Below are 18,627 nucleotides of genomic sequence, written 5' to 3' on the forward strand. Positions count from 1 at the left end.
ATCTTCAGAGGTCACCTGCTTAATCCTTTCAAGAAACTAATAAAAGACAGTAAGCCAGAGGAGAAGGCTTTATTTGTCTTGCAGCCTACTGTCTTAGACAATGTGCAGAAAAGTTATTCTTCAGAGGTTAAAAAAATGGATTTCTCTCTTTTCTTTTAGTCTAAGTCAGTGTTTCTCAACCTTGCCAACTTTAAGACTTGTGGACCTCAACTCCCAGAATTCAATCTAAATTGTTTTACCACTTGTATCTGAAAAATGATCTCCCACTCCCTTTTCATTTTTCTTTTGGGAGAGATCCCTCAGATATAAAATCCATGTTTTGAGACTTTAACTGAGGGAAACAAACAAATCCAAATAAATTGTGGGACTCTGGCTTGTTACCCAGGGCTCAGTAAGTTAAGACCTAAGCTCACAACTATTTGACAAGTGAAAAATCATGAATCTGGTAGCACCTTTTCTGACTAAAACAACTGTGAGCTGCAGTTCACTAATCGAATGCATACAGGGGCAAAACTGATATAGGATTTGAAATGATCTGGGGAAAAGAAATGGGAACAGGTTGGCAGATGCACCTTACATGTGAGATACATTATAACTGAATAAATTAGTAATTGCAACATGTTAAGTTCTACATCAGTCTAACACCTTTAGGCAGCTGATGAAGTGAGCTGCAATTCACAAAAGCTTGTCTTTTAGTAAAATTTGTTAGTCGAACTATTAACAGACTTCCAATTTTGCGGGGACTGTAACATAGCTCTCCTCCTATAAATGTGTGATGAAAGTCAATGAGACAACTTTTCTTTAATAATAGAGGATGGGGAAAAAATTGCTTGTAAGCCATATCAGAGGAAGCCTTGCCTCACTTATTTATATGGAATATATAGAGTATGTTTATGTGTCTGTCTGTCTCTCTAGCTAGCTATCTGGAATACCAATAGCAGCAGAATTTGGGGATGAACAGTTGAATGCCTCTTAGCAAGCCAGGTACAGCGTTCCTTCCTCTGGGCTTTGGTGGGCGGCTGAGGATGCTCGGAAGGGGAAGCCGGGGCGTGGTGCGCCTCCATCCCCTCCGCCTTTGGGAGAGAGACCGAGTCGGCTCCAGCTTCTGCTGCTCCTCCTCTTCTCCATATCCTTCTCTCGGGCGGCTCTGCTGACGTGTCTGCTTTACTTCCCCCCTCCACCAGCTCGGCAGCCCTCGTCAACTAAAACATGGCTGCGGCGCGGCGGCGTCTTCCCCGAGCGCTCCCGCTCATCGCAATGCTGCTTTGCATCCCGGTGGCTCCCAGTCACGCCAGTCGAGAACCGGGCGGCCGGTTTTCCGAATACAAGCGCTGCGCCGATCCCGAATGTAGCAGTAAGTAGAAGCGAGGATGGCATCCGCCGGGTCCCTGCGACTGCCGAGCCGCAGCAGATCTGAAGCAGGCTGGACCTGTGGCATCCTCAAGGCCACGTCAAGCAGTGCCGCGATGGGCTGCTTCCTTCCTCGCGGGCGCTGGGGAGGGGAGACTGTAGCCTCTGCTTCCTTTCGTAGAGCCGCGCTTTGCCTCCAAAGTTGGGGCTATGGGGGAACCGGGGAGGGAGGCGATAGCTGCGGGCATCCCTCCTCTCGCCTTGCCTGGTTGAGAAGAGCGAAAGACGCCTTTTGCTGAGCATTCCTGGCTTTTCCTGTGCTACTTATTGGAGTCAATGATGAAAGCAATCAAGTCTTGTTTGGGCCGCTATAAAACTTAAAGCAATTAGGGTTTGTTTGTTTGGGTTTATTTGATAACTGCAGGATTTATAGCCGACTTAAAACAAAAATCGCTTGGAATTAAACCTGAGAAATCTCGTACTGTATTACTTTTGAGAGACTCTTGACAGGTTATCATCTGAGATACTGTGATGTGATAGAAGAAGACTTTTGTTAACCAAATGTTAAAGACTTTTGAGGCTCCATTGCCATTTTATTAATGGTATTTTTATGCCACTCTACTCTGGGTGGCTCAGAGTGACATTCAACAGAAATAAAAATTAAAAGCATTGGAACCGTGATGCAATATACAGTATATTGCAAATATACTGTATACAAGCTTTCTTTTTTTTTCCTTTTGGAAGCTGTGGAATACACAATTATTACATGTAGAAGCAAGCAAGTTGTTGGGGGGAGGGAGACCACCATTAAGCAGGCCCTGGTGCAGAGCTTTCTTTTACTAGTAGACCAAACCAGGAAATAAAGTTCATAGAAAGGTTATAACTATTATGGAAAGTGGTTATAATATCAGAATCTTGCAAGTCTAATTGTGTTGAACCTTCTCCTCATCCAATAAATAAGGGAAGCATCTGCTTGTTTCCGAATGTCATCTTATTCTCTTGATTTAAAACATGTTTAACTCCTTTTTTTTGCCCAGGTAATGGTTCCTGTATATTTTCCTTGAGGATGTCTTGCCAATATGGCAGACCAGTACTCCTCCAGGCAGAATTTTTTCAGAAATGGGGCCCTCAGCAGGGTTTCTTTCCCAGAGTTTACAGAATATGCAGGTTCACTTTGAAGCAGGTAGTCTTGGAGATAGCCATGCCTTGAAGTGTAAGGCTTAGAACTAGCATCCTGAATTGTACCAGGATGCTGACTGGCAGCAAGCCAATTGTGTTAGTGCTGCCCTACATGAACCTCGGGGCATGAATGTGCAATTTTAACATTGGATAAGGGTGTAAACTTCTAATATAACCTGTTTGCCTTAATGCTCCCCCCCAGCATTGCTTCAGTGTGTTACATGTACATTTAATAAACATGAATATTTTGTGCCTTTTTTGTAAACAAACCTGCAAATTCTGCAAGTCATTTTAATGAGAAGCAATTTCAGTATCTGATTCTCATTTCTGTGTTCCTTTTCTGTCTCTGTCATGAAATTGCTGAAAGTAACAAGTACATAAAAATATGTTCTTTGAAAATAAAAAGTAAGTGGGTGGTTCTTTAATTGCACAGCTGAATCTGTTATTCATTTGATCTGATGTTAACAGATAACGTATCTAATATTTCAAGTTCCTTTTAGTCTGGATGGAACTTAATTGTGGGTTCATTTAAGTTGCAACTGTGGCTTATTGACTTAAATAGGGATTTTGTCATAAACTTCAACAAATCCTGGACTTGGTTTCATTGTGCTAGTAGGAAATAATGAAAACATAATTTCACTACATTACTATGGTGCTTTTCATTCTTAGGCTACATGGCATTCTTTTGTGAACATGATGGACTATTTGTCAATGACAGAGTTCCTTTACTTTTCTCTTATTTTTGTCTCTCTTTCTTTCAACAGTGTTAATGTGTCGAGGAAAAGCAGTCAAGGATTTTAAAGGTCCAGATTGTCGTTTTGTAGATTTTAAAGAAGGTGAATCGATATATGTTTATTATAAATTAATTGGAAGAACAAATGAACTTTGGGCTGGAAGTGTAAGTTTTCTTTCTGTTTTTACAAACATTGGGGAACATGGTATTTTAATTAATGTTCAATTAGAAACTCAATTGTGTTCACCAACTTTTTTAAAAAAAATTCTTATAATACCAAAAAAAGTTGCTAAGAAATATTTGGAGAACTGCAACTAATTCAAGGCTTCGTTTGTTAGTATTGTAAGGACCCATTCCTTGATTTCTCTGCCTATTAAGACATGATATGAATAGTTCAAAATAGTTAAGGCATGATACAAAGTTTGAATTGGATAAAGGAAACAGTTAGAAATAGCTTGGTTTTGGGATCCCATGTGGAGGTTTTTTCTAGGACTTTGAAAAATCAAGGATGCTGATTGTTTCAAAGTATGACCTTGCTTCTGCTTAGCATTTTTTGTATAAATATAAAGCAAACCAGGAAGTCTGTTACCTGTGAGTGGATTGTAAACAAATTGGGATAGTGTAATGGTATGTGGGAATGACTTAAGGGGGGTGGACATGCTGCCTACAGAACAGATAAGAGAGGCCACATCTGTATAATGAACTATGAAAAAGATTCAGAAGGGACCCCCTCAGATTGCAAAGGAGACAACAGGAAATTTGTACTTTCAGACTTTAAAAATTCTATTAATAATAGCTTTACAATAAAGTAGAATTAATTCCTCTGGTCATATTTCCTGTTTGGTCTACCGAGGAAAACTGACATCAGTGTTGAAATTTCCTGCTGTTTCTTTCACAACCTGAGAACTTGGGGGAGATCCCTTCTGAGCCTTTTTCTCTGCCCATTATGCAGCCTGGGCTATGGTCTCTCATACATGATTTTCCCTAAGCATTGTTCCCAAGGTCATCCTCACATACCATTACAGATAGTAACCAATTATGCTTTAATGTTTTGGCTTGTTCTAAAATAACCACCATTTCAAAGTTGGGATAAAATGGTAAATTCTTGATTAGAGGTATTATGGTTTGAGGGAAAGATTGAAGAACATAATCGCAGAGACAGATGTCTCATTTATGTCTTGATTTATGGAATGAATATGATTATCCAAACATAGTCTCTATGGCATTTTCCAAATTAGATAATTAGTTAACAGTTTCCTTTTCCTTCACCCATGCAGATCAATGGACTTGAATCTGATTCTGTATGGATAAATTTCCCTTTCAGGAAAATATCTCTAATCCCTCTGTGACCAAATATCAATTTATCTGAAGAAACATCTAATTAGGAAAAAGAAAATGCCATTGCCAATTCACTCTATTTAATTGTATTTCTGTGAATTATTTAAAATAATAATTGTAATAACATGGTCTGGCATGGCAAACTATATGAGAGAGAATTTTTAAACATCAACCTGCTGTGACATTGAAGAACATCTTATTAGCAAGTTTAATTTTAACAATTCAAGCATCTGTACTTAATTTCAGTTGAAAAAGTTGATTATAGTAACATTTCAAATATTATTAAAATAAGCTTGAGGATGTAAGTGTAATGATAAGTAAGTTGTAATGATAAGCTTCTTTTCCCCAATAATTTCTTAAAGGCATTGTTATCATCCATGTCAAATGCTAAAGACTTTTAAAAGATTACTCTGTGACTCATATAGATGACTTCAGTCCCACCTGTGGCATGCATGCCACCTGTTGAGAATGATTGTGCTATTGGACACAATTCTCTGTTGCAAACATGGTATAGTTATAGCCTAAGTGATATTTAAAATAATACTAGTTAACTCAAATTGCTGTGATAATCTGTGGATTTTCTTCGGTACACATAATTTTTAACTCTAGTATGGTCGGTTTGTTTGTTTCTGGATTAGCATGATAAGTTGTTATCTTAGGCTGGTGCTGGAATTCCTTTCAGAGATGCTACTTTAGTTCAAAATGATTCATCTTATATTAAGTGCTTTTTTTTGCAAGTGAGGGTCAAGGAGATATTAGTAGGCTACTTTTTCTTACTAATAAGTCACTGGTGAATAGATCCATAGAGGCAGCTATATTAGATGAGGGGATTCACTGTATCACTAAAAAGATTATTTTCCTGTGCCAAAGAAGTCCTACTGCTCTTAGTGCTATCTATATACTATTAAAACTCTTGTTTCTGTAACCTTTCACTGGGCAAAACAGGACATTATAGGGCAACAATTTTTAAACTAAGGTACTTCAGATTGGCTAATTTACAGAATGCATCCAAAATCCAGGATCTGGGACTCCAGTAGAATTGAAATTTGTCATAAAATATTTTATGACATAAAAGTTATTGTATAGCATTTTATGCCATATGTCATAAAACATTTCCTGTGGTCAATTGCTGATGTTTGATTCTTCCTATAATAAAAGCTATTACCAGAAAAGGACAACATTCAGGAATCACACTCTAACTACACCTAGTATCTGTAGAGAGTGTGTTTACTTTTAATGTGCTCTGCCAGCATCTAATTGCCAAGGTTATCTAATCTCAGTGGCAATTCTCCACTGTTAATATTGTCTTCCTGATAACAGTTATAAAATCTAGAGCGGTATTTCCCAACCTTAGCCATTTTAAGGCATGGGGACTTAAAACTCCCAGAATTCCTGAGTCAGCATGCTAGCTAGGGATTCTGGGAGTTGAAGTTCACACATCTTAAATGGCCAAGTTTGAAAACACTGACCTAGAGAATATAGTATGAGCATAAGCCTTTTTATAAATTTATTGAGAAAAAACTCTAGCTCTCTGTGAAATGAATTTAGGATTACAGCTAGTCCTCGACTTATGACTGGTTGCTTAGCAACCATTCAAAGTTACGATGGACCTTGAAAAGGGATTTACAATCCAGATTTGAGGTTCAACATCTGTATCCTCCCATTGTCACATGACAGCATTTTAGGTGCTCAGCAACCTGCCCATATTTATGGTGTCTGTAGCATTCCATAGTTACATAACTACAATTTATTACAATTTATTGCCTTTGTAGCAATGTACACTTGACTCCAATTTATAAATTTGCATATGAAGTTTTCTTCTTACATTGTTCTTTACTTTATTTTTGTAAATAGGTTGGAAATGAATTTGGATATTTTCCCAAGGATTTACTTGAAATAAATCATATTTATACTCATGATGAGCTAGAATTACCAACAGATGTAAGTTATTTAAATTTGTGTGTTGTTTTCCAGTTACATGCCATAATAGAATTGTATGCAGACAATTGATGCAGAGAAGAATAATTGATGGGGAAAGTAGGAAACTGCTCATCAAGTATTCATCTCTGTTTAGGTTAATCATTAACTGGGTGCAATTAGTTTTGTCAACTATTGGAGAGGAAGGGTAAAGAGAATTCTATTAATTTATGAAGTTTGCACAAAATGCAACCCTCTGATTCAACAACTGTCAGTCCTTTTTTTTTTCATCAGATATATATGAAACCATACAGCAGATTCAGTAAACTTTATTTTTTTACCTTACTGGACATAGAAAAGAAGGGTGTTGTTAGGCTCCTACTATATCTGATTACCAGATTTTGTGATTTATATTTATATTAAATGGCGTCATTGCCTGCTTCAGTATAAACCAGTGCAGTCCAGTTCCATCATGTACATAGGATTGTATCTATAGCTTGAAGATAGATAAGTTCTGATATAGTCTAATTCAATATAGCTCATGTTCTGTGCAACCTAACACAATGCATAGTTATGAAATCCCGAATAAATTTGATGGCCTTTACTCATAGGTAAATATGAGAGGATTGCAGCACAGACCTTATTTATGTTTTAAAGGGTTTCTGACTGCTAGTATGATTATTTAGACACTAGGGACAATTTATGTAAATTGTAGTTAAATAGTTAAAAATTGAGATTTTTTTGTTCCTTTCAGGAAACAGATTTTGTTTGCTTTGATGGAGGCAAAGATGATTTTGACAATTATGATGTTAACAAACTTTTAAAACTATCAGAAAACATGGAAAATAAAGAACCAGAGTTGGAAACAGCAAAGGAAGAAGTGATTAATTGGACAGTGCCTGCTGATCCAGAGATTGATCGTGGTTTTAAAATAAGTGTAAAAGGCAATGAAGACTATGGTGAACACAGCAGGTTTCTCCAAAAAAAGAATGAGAATATAGAAGAAGCTCTTGATTCCAAGGGGGAGAGCCTTGCTGTAAGTCAGGAGGCAGACGTTTCTCAGGGAGACAAAAATGCACATCAGCCTTCAGAAGAAATGCTGCAGGAAACATTAAAAGTGCCAAAACATGAAAGTGCCAAAAATCATAACTCTCAGGGTGAAACTAAACAATCAGATTATGTAGATAAAAATGATGCTGCTTATACACTTTTACACCATGAAGGATCAGAAGATTTGAAAACAACATTTGGCTCAACTGCAGATGCCTTTGTGTCTGATGATGAAACAACAAGCCTTGTTACATCACGGGATGATGATAGCTTCACGGAAGAACTGGACGTTGATTCTTATGATATTGAGAAGCAGCAAGAACCAGAGGCACAATCAGAAGAAATTACTTCATTATCATTTGTAGAAGAAGAAATCACATTTTCAAAAGACCCAGAAGCTGAAAAGCTGACGTCTGATGATGTATTTGAATCAGAAACCAGCAATGATAGTGATGATGACAATGATGATGCAGATGATGGTAATAATGATTATGATAATACTGAGGAAACTGCTGCAAAACTGCAGCATGAAATAAAAGATGATTCTGCACGTTTAGGGAATAATTTTCTTGCAGATGTCAGTGAGGATGAAAGAATAGTTGATAAAACTGATGGTGATCAAACAGGAGTAGAAAGAGGAGAAGAAGAAGCTTTATTTAGAAAACAGCAAAATATTGAGCATGTGTTAACCCATTCACATACTTCATCGGAAGATGATCCTTTAACATTAGAACATGATTTTGTTAAAGAACAGATACATGATATAAATATCAGAGACCTTACAGGAGAAATAGATACAACTCAGTACTATGAAGAAAAGAATGAAAAACGTGAAGAGCGAACAAGTGAAGAACAACTGCCAAGCTCTTCTACACATAGTTTGGGTACATTTCCTCATGACTTAGAAGACCAGCAAGCTAAGGCATCTATGAAAACAACAGAAGAAATATTAAGCCCACCTCTAGATATCAAAGTTGATCCAGAAGGTCTTTCTCTAAATAAAATAATGAAAGTTAATGAAAGAGGGGAAGAAAAAAGTGAGGACAATAGCTTGGAAAAAATGAGCAAAATAGATGAGAAAGATAATCAGCAAGTGAACATAGTACTAGATTTGTCAGAAGACCTAATGAATAAGTCTCTAAGTGATTTGGATGATGGAAAAACTAAGTATGACACAAAGAAAGATAAAGCAGATTTTGAATTAAACAAGACTTTCAGTAGTAAAAAGCACTCAAATGTCTCTGCAAAGAGAAATATTTCCAATGAGAAAACTATGGAAATGCCTATTGAACAGCCTCAACAAGGAAATGCAATGCAGGATTTAAATAGTGAAAAGAATGATGTTACCAGTGTCAAGAAAATGTTTGAGAAAAAAACTGTTATAGAAAAATCTAAGAGAATTACCCAACATAGAAATCTTACTCAACATAATGTTAATTACATGGAAGCTGATTATTTAAATACAGAAAAATCACTCACAGAAGAATTCCTATCTATAGATCTAGAAGCTGAAGATGATGATTTCATAGAAGAAATAGAAGAGGAGTTACTACAAGATGAAAATGCTGAAAGTGCAAAAGTATCCAAGGAGCGACTTATAGATGACCAGAGTTTCAAATTAGATACTGATATTCCAAGTCCTCCGCTGCAAATGCCAAATAATGCTATTTTAAAAACTGCTAATCCTGTTGACGAAACCAGAGAAGAAGCAATGATACTTGATCAGGCTAAGGAAGAAGTTGTTGGAGAAGAAATTAACGAGGCCAGTGATGAGGCAGTGCAACTAAATTATAATTCTCAGCAGAGTAAAATGAAGGGAAATGAAGACAATGAGAAGATTAAGTCAATATTATTGTCTGAAATTAAAATGTCTCCACGTGAGAAAAAAACTATATACGATAAACTAATACCAAGCAACTTAAATGTTTCTGAACCAGAAGACAGAGATTATGATTTCAGTCAAAGAAATGAACACCTCCCTACAGATTTTTCAGAAAAAGGTCTTAAACTGCCAAAAAACTCAGAAAACCAATTTCAGAACTTATATGATTCCAGAGATATGATGGAAAACACAAAAGAACTTAGAGAGCCAGAATACAGTGAGTCTGTGACCCAGCTCCTTATAATGAAAGAGTTTCTTGATGAAAAACGTATTGCACGTTTAAAAAAGTATCTTGGACAACAGCATCTTTTCAAAATAGAGCATTTATTTCATGACATGGAATTAGAGTTGATGCTTGCTCAAAAACACAGTGATAATCAAGAGGATACTGAAAAAGCTTTGGATCAGATCCTTGAATCTTCAGAATCTAATATTCTGGATATTCTGAGCAAAATTTTAGATTCAAGGGAGCTGGAAAATAAAGAGGAGATTAAAGGAACAGATTCGTTTGATGAAGAAGCTGCTTTAATGGATGATATTCAAGAGCTAATGTATTCATTAAGGCAAAAGTACTCTCCAGTTAGCCAGAGTGTTCCACTTGCATCTGTTCCAAAATCAAGGATGGACGTCCCTGATCCAATTAAAGGTAAGATTTAAGGTTGCAGTTCCATAATGCTTAGTTGGAAATAAACTCCATTCCCTTTTTAACGTATTTTGGATTGTGCTCATGATTTAGTGAAAGAGCTAAAAAAGAGCCAGATTCCCTTGTGCTATAAGCAAATTTGATAGTAATCTCAGAATAAATAATTAATTTTTTATATCCCTTGATTAGATAAAATGTTACGGATGGTGTTTAATAAAGTTGTTGGGTTTTATATCTGATTAAATTACAACAATGATATGACAAATCAATTTCTTTCAAATTTAAATAACAGAAAATTAGCTCATTTAAGCTGATTTTTTTACAGTTTGAATTGAGGGCTTGGTGCAAATGTCTTTATTTCAGTGCAAATTCTAGTAAGATAAAAAAATATTTTCAATTTTTATACTTTATAATCGTTTTTCAGACCTAATCCTAACCCTAACCCTAACCCTGAGGGATCGAGACATATTTTGCTACTCAAATTAATATATTCAGTCGCTCAGGTGAAACTATTTTTAAAGATATGAAGTAACTATATTTAAGCACAGCTCTGTAATTGTTTACATGTTGAGTAATATCCCAACATAATCATTCTTGGAGTTTAAATTAACGGAACACATTAATCCCAATTATTTCAGGGCTACCAGGACTGCTACTAGCATAAAAGGTGCCATTATGCAGAACTCCACTTAGCTCCCCATCTTTTTTTAAAAAAATATTCAAAATGTATTAAATATTGCACTTGCTTCCAGCTCCATTCATATGCAGTTGCCTGCTGGTCCCTTCCCTCATGTGGCAACCTTGTGTGGTGCACAGTTTGCACCTGGATTGCAATGGTCCTGAGGGCTACTTTAAGCTTATGTAAGTTGGAGGATCTATTATATACTTTTACAAAAGGAACAACACTCCTAGCAATAAATTGTGCCTTACTCTGGAACTCAGTATTATATTTTCATAAAAATAGATGTTCAAGCGAATGTCCAAGCAAATTTTGAAAACAACAACAATAATAATGTGGATAAAATCCTTGTAGAAGTTTATAAATTCTGAGTTTTATTTTGTTCCCAAAATTTCAGAATATTTAATTAATATTTTAGAAATTTGGAATATAATCTTAATGGAAAGTATAAGAAATGTGTTATAGCTGAATAAGGTCTGGTCACCACCTGCTTCAAAGACTACTTAGAAATTTGCTGCCATGAGTTTTAAGATAAAAAAAGGCAGGAGAAACAGAAAATGTAAACAATAAAAAGAACCCACAACTTCTGCACATTTCTTGCAGGAAAAGGTACTTTTAATATCTATGTGTGTATTCTGCTTAACTTCAAATGCTAAGTTAGAGATAACTAAAATACATTTGCAAGAAAAAGCTTATAACTAACATAGAAATCTCTATTTACTGTAGCTAATGAAAAACAAACAGAATATGACAGACATACTATGGAAACCCTGGTGGAGGACACAGATCAAAAGTCTGTACAAGACTCAGAACAGGTATTTGAAAAAGAAGAAACTGTTCACATGGATCAATCAAAAGAGGAAGAGAACATTTTGACAGACACTGGAATGGTGGTTAATATGGAAAACAAGGATGTTCCTGAGGGTGACAAAAACTTGCCAGATGTGGATGATGTCTTTGGATCAGTTGCATCGGGAGCTAAAAAGGATTTCATTACAGGTAACTTTCAGGATAGCTTGTTTCTTTATACAAAAATATAATATAAAAATATCTGCAAGATTATAATTCAGGAAACAACTATTTTTAAAGATATATTCATTATGAGAGAGACATCCTCTTCTGTATGTACATTTTTAAAGAGACAAATGCTTAGAGCATGGGCGTCAAAGTCGATTGCGTCACGTGATGTATTGTGGCATATCACAATGTTTTTTGCTTTGTGGAGCCATGGTGGGCATGGCCTACGCATGATGCATCCAGCCAACAGACCACCAGTTTGACATCCCTAAGCTTAGAGTGATAAAAGTTGCTACTATGAACCAGGTTATATCAAAGTCATAGAGCTGTTCGATTTCAATTTAGCAGATTATGACAACCTAGTTAGTGTGGTTTATTAGCCATGTTTTATGGCTTAGGATATGGTACAAACCTATGAATATAATGATTATAGTTAAATAAATAATAGCTAGGGACAAGTACAAACTCAGGAGTGAAATCAAAGCATTTTTTTCTGTAAATAGTGCTAGATGTCCATTGTACTTGCCTCATGATAGTGGAACAAGAAACATTTATTTTCAGGTTAATTGACTGGTTATGTGCCATCAACTTACTGTCAACTCCTAGCAACCATATAGTTAGATTTTCTCCCTGACAATCTCTCCCTGACCTGGTCTTCCAGGGATGCAATGACAGCCTTGCTGTTGGTCATCCTCTTCTCTTTCTTTCCAGCTTTCCCAGCATCAGGGCCTTTTCTAGAGCGTTTGTCTTTGTATAATGTCCAAAGTAGGATAATTTGATTCTAATAGTTCAACTGAATATAAATTTAGATACAATTCTAATTAAAAATGATTTAATGAGTCACTCAAATCTATTAAAAAGTCAGTTCAATGAGTTATGGGCAATCATTCTTTTGAACTTAGTAAATTACAATTTCTAGAATTCCTCACCATCTATTCTGATTAAACTGTAAAACTGAAATGTACAGTTCAGGATACAGTAAAATAACAGCTATGCAAGCTTCAGAATACAAACAGTGAAAATACAACTTCAAAATAGGTAGCCTATTTTTTATATTGTATGTGTCTGATGAACTAAACTTATTTTATGAAAACATTTATAAACCACAAGGTTTTGGTTGGCTTCTACATACTAACATGATTACTATTACAAGTTGTGTCAAGATGCTCCCAAATTATTGTTTAATAAAAATAATTTCATTAAAAGATTCAAAATCTTTGTTTAATCTAAGGTCAAATTAATGCTAAGGATGATGCAATGCAAGAAGATAGTAATCTATCAGAAGGAAATTCTGCTGCTCCAAATATTCTTTCTATCTTGGATGATGTAGTCCTGTCAGCCAAAGAAAATATGCAACCCATCACAGAAATTGTAAGTATTTTATCTTACTTGACATATAGTAGTTGTAAAAGCCAAAATTTCCCATATGCTTTAATAGAATTTATTTCCCTGGTTAAGACATCAGGGTAAAAACCTGGAGACTCTTGAATTTTATTCCTGCCTTAGGCACAAAGGCAGCTGGGTGAGTCTTGGGCCAATCACTTTCTCTGAGTCTAAGCCGTATTGGAAGGATGCAATAGCAAACCATTTCTGAAAAACCTTGTCAAAAAAACTTAAGGAACTTGTCCAGGCAGTCTCCAACAATCAAAAATTGAATGGAAAGGGGGGGGGGGAACCCAGTCATCTGGTCATCCTCTTCTCTTTCCTTCCAGCTTTCCTAGTATCAGGCCTTTTCTAGAGTGTTAGAGAATTAAAATGCACACAATATTTGCAGCCTAGTCTGTACACTGTTCAAATAGTAAAAGTGGCACTTCCTTTGAAGAAAAGTATAAACATGTAGGGGGAGAAAAGCAAAGTATAGTGTGGTATTTTTTAGTTTTAAAATCTAGTAGGAAATTGTTATGTAAAACAACTTGATATTTTCTTTAAAATTCAGTTTTGGAGCTTGCTTGTGGGTCTTTCTGTATAGCTTACTGGGTTTTTAAGCGCATACTTGAGAACGTCCATGTAGCTTTGCCTTCTCACATTGGGGTCAATAGATCTGAGCTTAGAACACTGGAACCCGGAGATTATCTGGAACCTAGAATCAGCATTGTAAGTTCCATTTCCTCATTTTGCTGGCTACGTAATAAGCAAAATATATGTTTTTCAGGAGTTCAGAAGAGCCCACATAATGTATTATGGTTCTTCTTCTATAAAAGAGATCCTTCCTGTCACCACAGCTTACAAAAACAGAAGCCTCCACCCACCCCCAACTCTTTTAGCAAATGCTAGTTTAACTAGCGAGCTTAAACGCTCCTCCTGCCCCTTCTTCCGGTCCGAAGCCGGCTGAGCTTCTCTGCTTCCGGGACCTACAACCGTGACTCGCGGGCACAGGCCGATGACGTCGAGGGGTCGCAGTGGGGTCACGGTGAGGTGACGTGTCCCTGTGGAAACAGAAGCCGGGAAGGTAGGGGTGCTCTTGCACCAACGGGAGAGGAGGAGAGCGAGAGGCTCGTCGCAGGCTGCTTTCTCCATGGCATCCGTTGTTCCTTCCAGCAACAGTAGCGCCGCTCTGCTCCAGGGGCCGCTCTCCCGGGGCTATGCTTCCTTTAGGGACCGTCTTTTGTGGGTGAGGAAAGGAAGTAGGAGTGATCGACAGGGACCGAAGGGTCTTTGCTCTGGGAGGAGCGGGGTTGCCTGCCAAATATCCTCAGCTACGGGGGCGAGGGACGAGGGGGGCATATTGAACGGGGCGGCTGGGCCTGGTGAAGACAGCTGTTGTCAGGATAGTGAACTGAAAACAACCGCGCTTTCGGCGAAGAAATAAGCGAAAGTCGAGTCGGGCTGCTGGGAAAAGACAGGCTTCTTGTCTTCGAAATAAATAGTAATTTATTTATTCAAAAAAACTGCCAGAACAAATACATAGTAATTTAAAAAAAAAGACTGCCAGAACAAAATGCTGGCTTCGTACTTTGATAGATTGTGCCATTAAGTCGCTTTCCACTTCTAGCTACTAGGTAGCCAGATGTACTTTATACTTTAGGGATAGATTTGTGGCTGTAGGTGGCCCTGGGTAAATTGAAGTGCTAAGTGCTAAGCAGAGGTGGGATTTGTTTTGGGGGGGGGGGAAGAGTTTGTATTCTTACTTGTTTTTTTTCAAATGCTGAAGGGAGTAAAAGTTGTTAGTTACGCATGAATTTCTGTGTTGGTAATTTAGTTCTAATTTTTAATGTTGGTGGAACTATGCAAACTTGATATAATTGTAGCTTGACTTCAGATAAGGAAAACGTAAACACATAACCATCTGGATCATAAAATGTTTGTAGCATAAGTATAGGAAGCTGTCAGAGATTGCAACTTTTTTAAGAGTACACATATCCATCTGAAAGCATAGAATGTAAGCATGGGAAGTTCAGGAAAAAATACTTTAAATTAGTTCCATCTGTGTTTTTGTACATTATGTATAGCATTAACATTACTTAAATGTAAGTTTGGCTGCAGCAGTGTCTTATATTTCTGTTTTAGTCTTAAAACTGGTAAACTAATTAGCTGTGGTGCTTTTTAGTAGCATCTTACCATGGAGCAAAAAGAAAATATTACAACAAATCTTTTTTTTCAAGATTATGGATGGGGGAAATAAGGCAAACATGAGCTATGCTTACAAACCTACTTACTAGACTATGTGCACATTTTTAAAACATAGTGTATTATATAACAAAGATGAAACAATACATTCAAACTCTATGACGTGTTAGATTCTAAATGTGAATCATCAGGAATAAAAAAACTAGAATGTAATTGACCTTAACTTATTACCATTAGCTTCTGATCTTCTGACTATAATTATAATAATAAAAATGGTAAAAAATGTAAACTAGAATTGTTCTAAACAAATTCAGAGTTGGAGAAAATTCCTTGTGTTGTTTGTTGAAACTTGTTATTCAACAGAGCATTGTGAATACACTTGACTCTGGCTTTATGGCTTTTGGGAATAAACATAATGGAAAGTTATGGAATTAATTTGAGTGAACCTTCTTAAATGAAATGTTCATAGTAGTATCCTGCTATTTCTAAACATATATTTAAATTATTTTAAATGTAGAGACTTACTTTTTTTTAGCTGGTTTCAACACTACCTGAAAACATGCAGCCTGGCCCTGACTTCCATGGATTTCCTTGGGAGCCCATTATCATGACTGCCTTTGCTGGAATTGCTACACTTGCTATTTTCTTCTGGAGAACCTGTCTATCTGTAAGTAAATTTTCAGAACTGCCTGTTTATAAGTAAACTAAAGCAAGTAAATAGAGTAGATAATTAACTTCAGCAGTGAATTATAAATCTTTGCATATCAGTTGATGCCTTGTTTTATCACTAGAAGCAAAACATAAATATATTCAAAATGTGCTATTAATAAAATACTTAGGTCATCTTTTTCATTCATCTGAAAAATGTGTTGTTGACATTTGTCTGCTAGCTTTGGTGTTGCTTTTATGATTAAATTTGAAATAGTAATTAGAAAGGTATATTTAATTCATTCATTTTTGATAATTTGGGCATTGGTCTGAATTTTCAGGATAAACTGATTTGGGTGAGTGTATTATCTGTGGAAACCAATTGTTGTAAGGAAGAGAATAACACTGAGGTTGTAAAATCATAACAGTAAATTGTGGCTATTTATAAGACATTAATGTGAAAGAGGATATCTGTTTGCATGCTGCTGTTAAAGTGCTCAGCTTGAAATTACAATATAGGCAGTGACAAATTGTTTGAGAGGCAACTAAACTTCAATTTGAGAGAGCAAAATTTGGGCAATCATTTAATCTTTATCTTGTTTATTATATAATTTGAATAATTCTCTAATTAAGCTTTGAAATTATGTGTGTATGTGAAAAAATGTTGACTGAATTGTTCCTATATAAGAATTGAGTAATCAAACCTGTGACTTGTTTTTCTAGTAAGACATTGAACTTGAAACTTTAATTAGAATCAGCTTAGATGTGTTATGTCACTTGATGCTTGCGCTAGAAGCAGTTTATTTTTTACTTGTCTTGGAAGCAGTGTATTTGGTCAGCACTTGATTTTTATTGTTGAAATTCTATTAATAAAATGACTATTTTTATAACATTTTTATTCTTTTGGTTCTTTGTAGGTTAAGAGTAGAATGTATCAAGGTAAAAAAATTTGCCCTTAAAAATTGTACTGTGATTAATTTGGGGGGAATTGCTTGCTTAATATTGCTTGCTTATAAGTAATAGAATATGCTGTACTGTCATGTGTACTTGATGTTATTTGGGCATGATGAACTTCTGTTTCAGTGTTGTAGGTCAATGACAGAGAAAATGTAGGATTTCAAAACATCTTAACTCTTTCTCAATTCTCTATTTCTCAAATAGCACTGTCCTGTTTATTTGTATTATATTGATTTTCTGCACTGTATTAATATCACTTGGAGAAAACTCTTTTTCTTCTGTAGAGTTTTTGGACCGCTGAGCTGAGAATAGGAGACTTAAGAAACATTAATGTAATTTCAGCATTTTAACTACTGAATATTTATTATTTCCAAAATTCAATTTTTTCCTCTCTGCCTCAGTCTTTCCAAATAAATTCCTAAATACACTATCTTCACTACCTTACTATAATTTTGGCCAATTTGTTCTCACAGTGAGAAGTACCTTCCTTTTGACTCTGAAAGAAAGCCATCACAGGAATGTTTATCAGTTTGAAACATTACTGTATTACTCATTTGTAGAATTTTCCCCATCAATATTTTTCATCTAAAAATACCAAACAGATTTGTACATTTAAATGATATGCTTCATAGTGGGAAATTGCCTGTTGTTTTCCAGTGATGAAATTACTGCTGTGGGAGAGGAGTATACGGGAAATTCATGGGTCAGCTTTTGAGGTATAATAGCAAATATTCCAGTTCTGCAACAAATTGTTCTACATTTGTCTTTTTTCTCTCTTAGTGACAGAAACACAGCTAGCAGAAAAAATTAAGACTCTTCTGAAAGAAAAGACAGAAATATTAGAAAAGTTGTCAGAATATGATCAAAAGGTATGTATGCATTCATATCTTTGAATTGTGACATGAGACAAATACCTGGAATAAGTATAAATGTCTTTCTGTGTGCATTTATTTACTTTTGATTAATCTAAAATTTATCATAATTTGTAATACTGAGCAGGTAAGTAAACTGTCCTAAAAACCTTAAATGTTAAAAGAATAAAATAAAAATAGTAGAGACTGTCAAGTAACAAAGAAAAGTTGGGATTATAGGCCATTATTTGTTATTTACTACATTATTTCCGCATTGTGATTAGATAAAGGAAAGGGTAAAACAAGCTGTGGAGGAAGGCCAGAAAGAAAATACAAGTCTTGCAGAGGAAATTGCAAAGCTTAAGGTATGTAGGAATGATGATTTTTGTTGTGTGTGTAGGTGTTAAAGAATTGGAATTCAATTCAGTTCAATTGATATCACATATGTTACAGGACACAAATAACTTTCTGGATAACAGAATGAAAAATGTAAACACCATGCTAGAAGAGGAGAAAAAACACAGTTTGAAGAAACAGAAAGAAGTAAGTAATTTATTTGCCACAGAGAGTTTAATCAGTCTTGGAATCCATTAGGGAGAACAAGGTCCCAACTCTTGTTTTTGCTCCTGCTTCTACTCTATCCTGAGATCTAATATTCAGATATTTACTCAATTCATATATATTATTGTAATTTTACTGATTTTACAGTCTGCTTTTGTACTGTAGTATATTTTTTTGATATGCTTTGTAGAGGATAGTATAATTTTCTAAACGTTTCTTTTTTGTTCTTTGCAGATTATTGATTTGTTATAAGAA

General features: G+C 35.7%; 1 protein-coding gene across 3 annotated transcripts in view; it reads left to right on the forward strand.

The window, feature by feature from the left end:
* The first annotated feature begins 1,038 nt into the window (after positions 1 to 1,038).
* MIA3 (MIA SH3 domain ER export factor 3) overlaps positions 1,039 to 18,627 on the forward strand; it is a 32,669-nt gene continuing 15,080 nt past the window's right edge. The window contains exons 1-11 of one of the 3 annotated variants that reach the window (XM_039341644.1): positions 1,039 to 1,354; positions 3,294 to 3,427; positions 6,455 to 6,541; positions 7,272 to 10,095; positions 11,498 to 11,770; positions 13,020 to 13,159; positions 15,891 to 16,022; positions 16,921 to 16,942; positions 17,741 to 17,829; positions 18,096 to 18,176; positions 18,265 to 18,354. In XM_039341644.1, the coding sequence (XP_039197578.1) occupies positions 1,210 to 1,354; positions 3,294 to 3,427; positions 6,455 to 6,541; positions 7,272 to 10,095; positions 11,498 to 11,770; positions 13,020 to 13,159; positions 15,891 to 16,022; positions 16,921 to 16,942; positions 17,741 to 17,829; positions 18,096 to 18,176; positions 18,265 to 18,354 (4,017 nt within the window). In that variant the 5' untranslated portion in view covers positions 1,039 to 1,209. The remainder of the gene's footprint in view (positions 1,355 to 3,293; positions 3,428 to 6,454; positions 6,542 to 7,271; positions 10,096 to 11,497; positions 11,771 to 13,019; positions 13,160 to 15,890; positions 16,023 to 16,920; positions 16,943 to 17,740; positions 17,830 to 18,095; positions 18,177 to 18,264; positions 18,355 to 18,627) is intronic. The other 2 variants (XM_039341643.1, XM_039341646.1) reach the window with 2 other exon arrangements.

Source organism: Crotalus tigris, unplaced genomic scaffold, assembly GCF_016545835.1.
Source record: "Crotalus tigris isolate CLP2741 ecotype Arizona unplaced genomic scaffold, ASM1654583v1 scf7180000017771.5222438, whole genome shotgun sequence".
In the NCBI taxonomy this organism is placed as follows: Eukaryota; Metazoa; Chordata; class Lepidosauria; order Squamata; family Viperidae; genus Crotalus; species Crotalus tigris.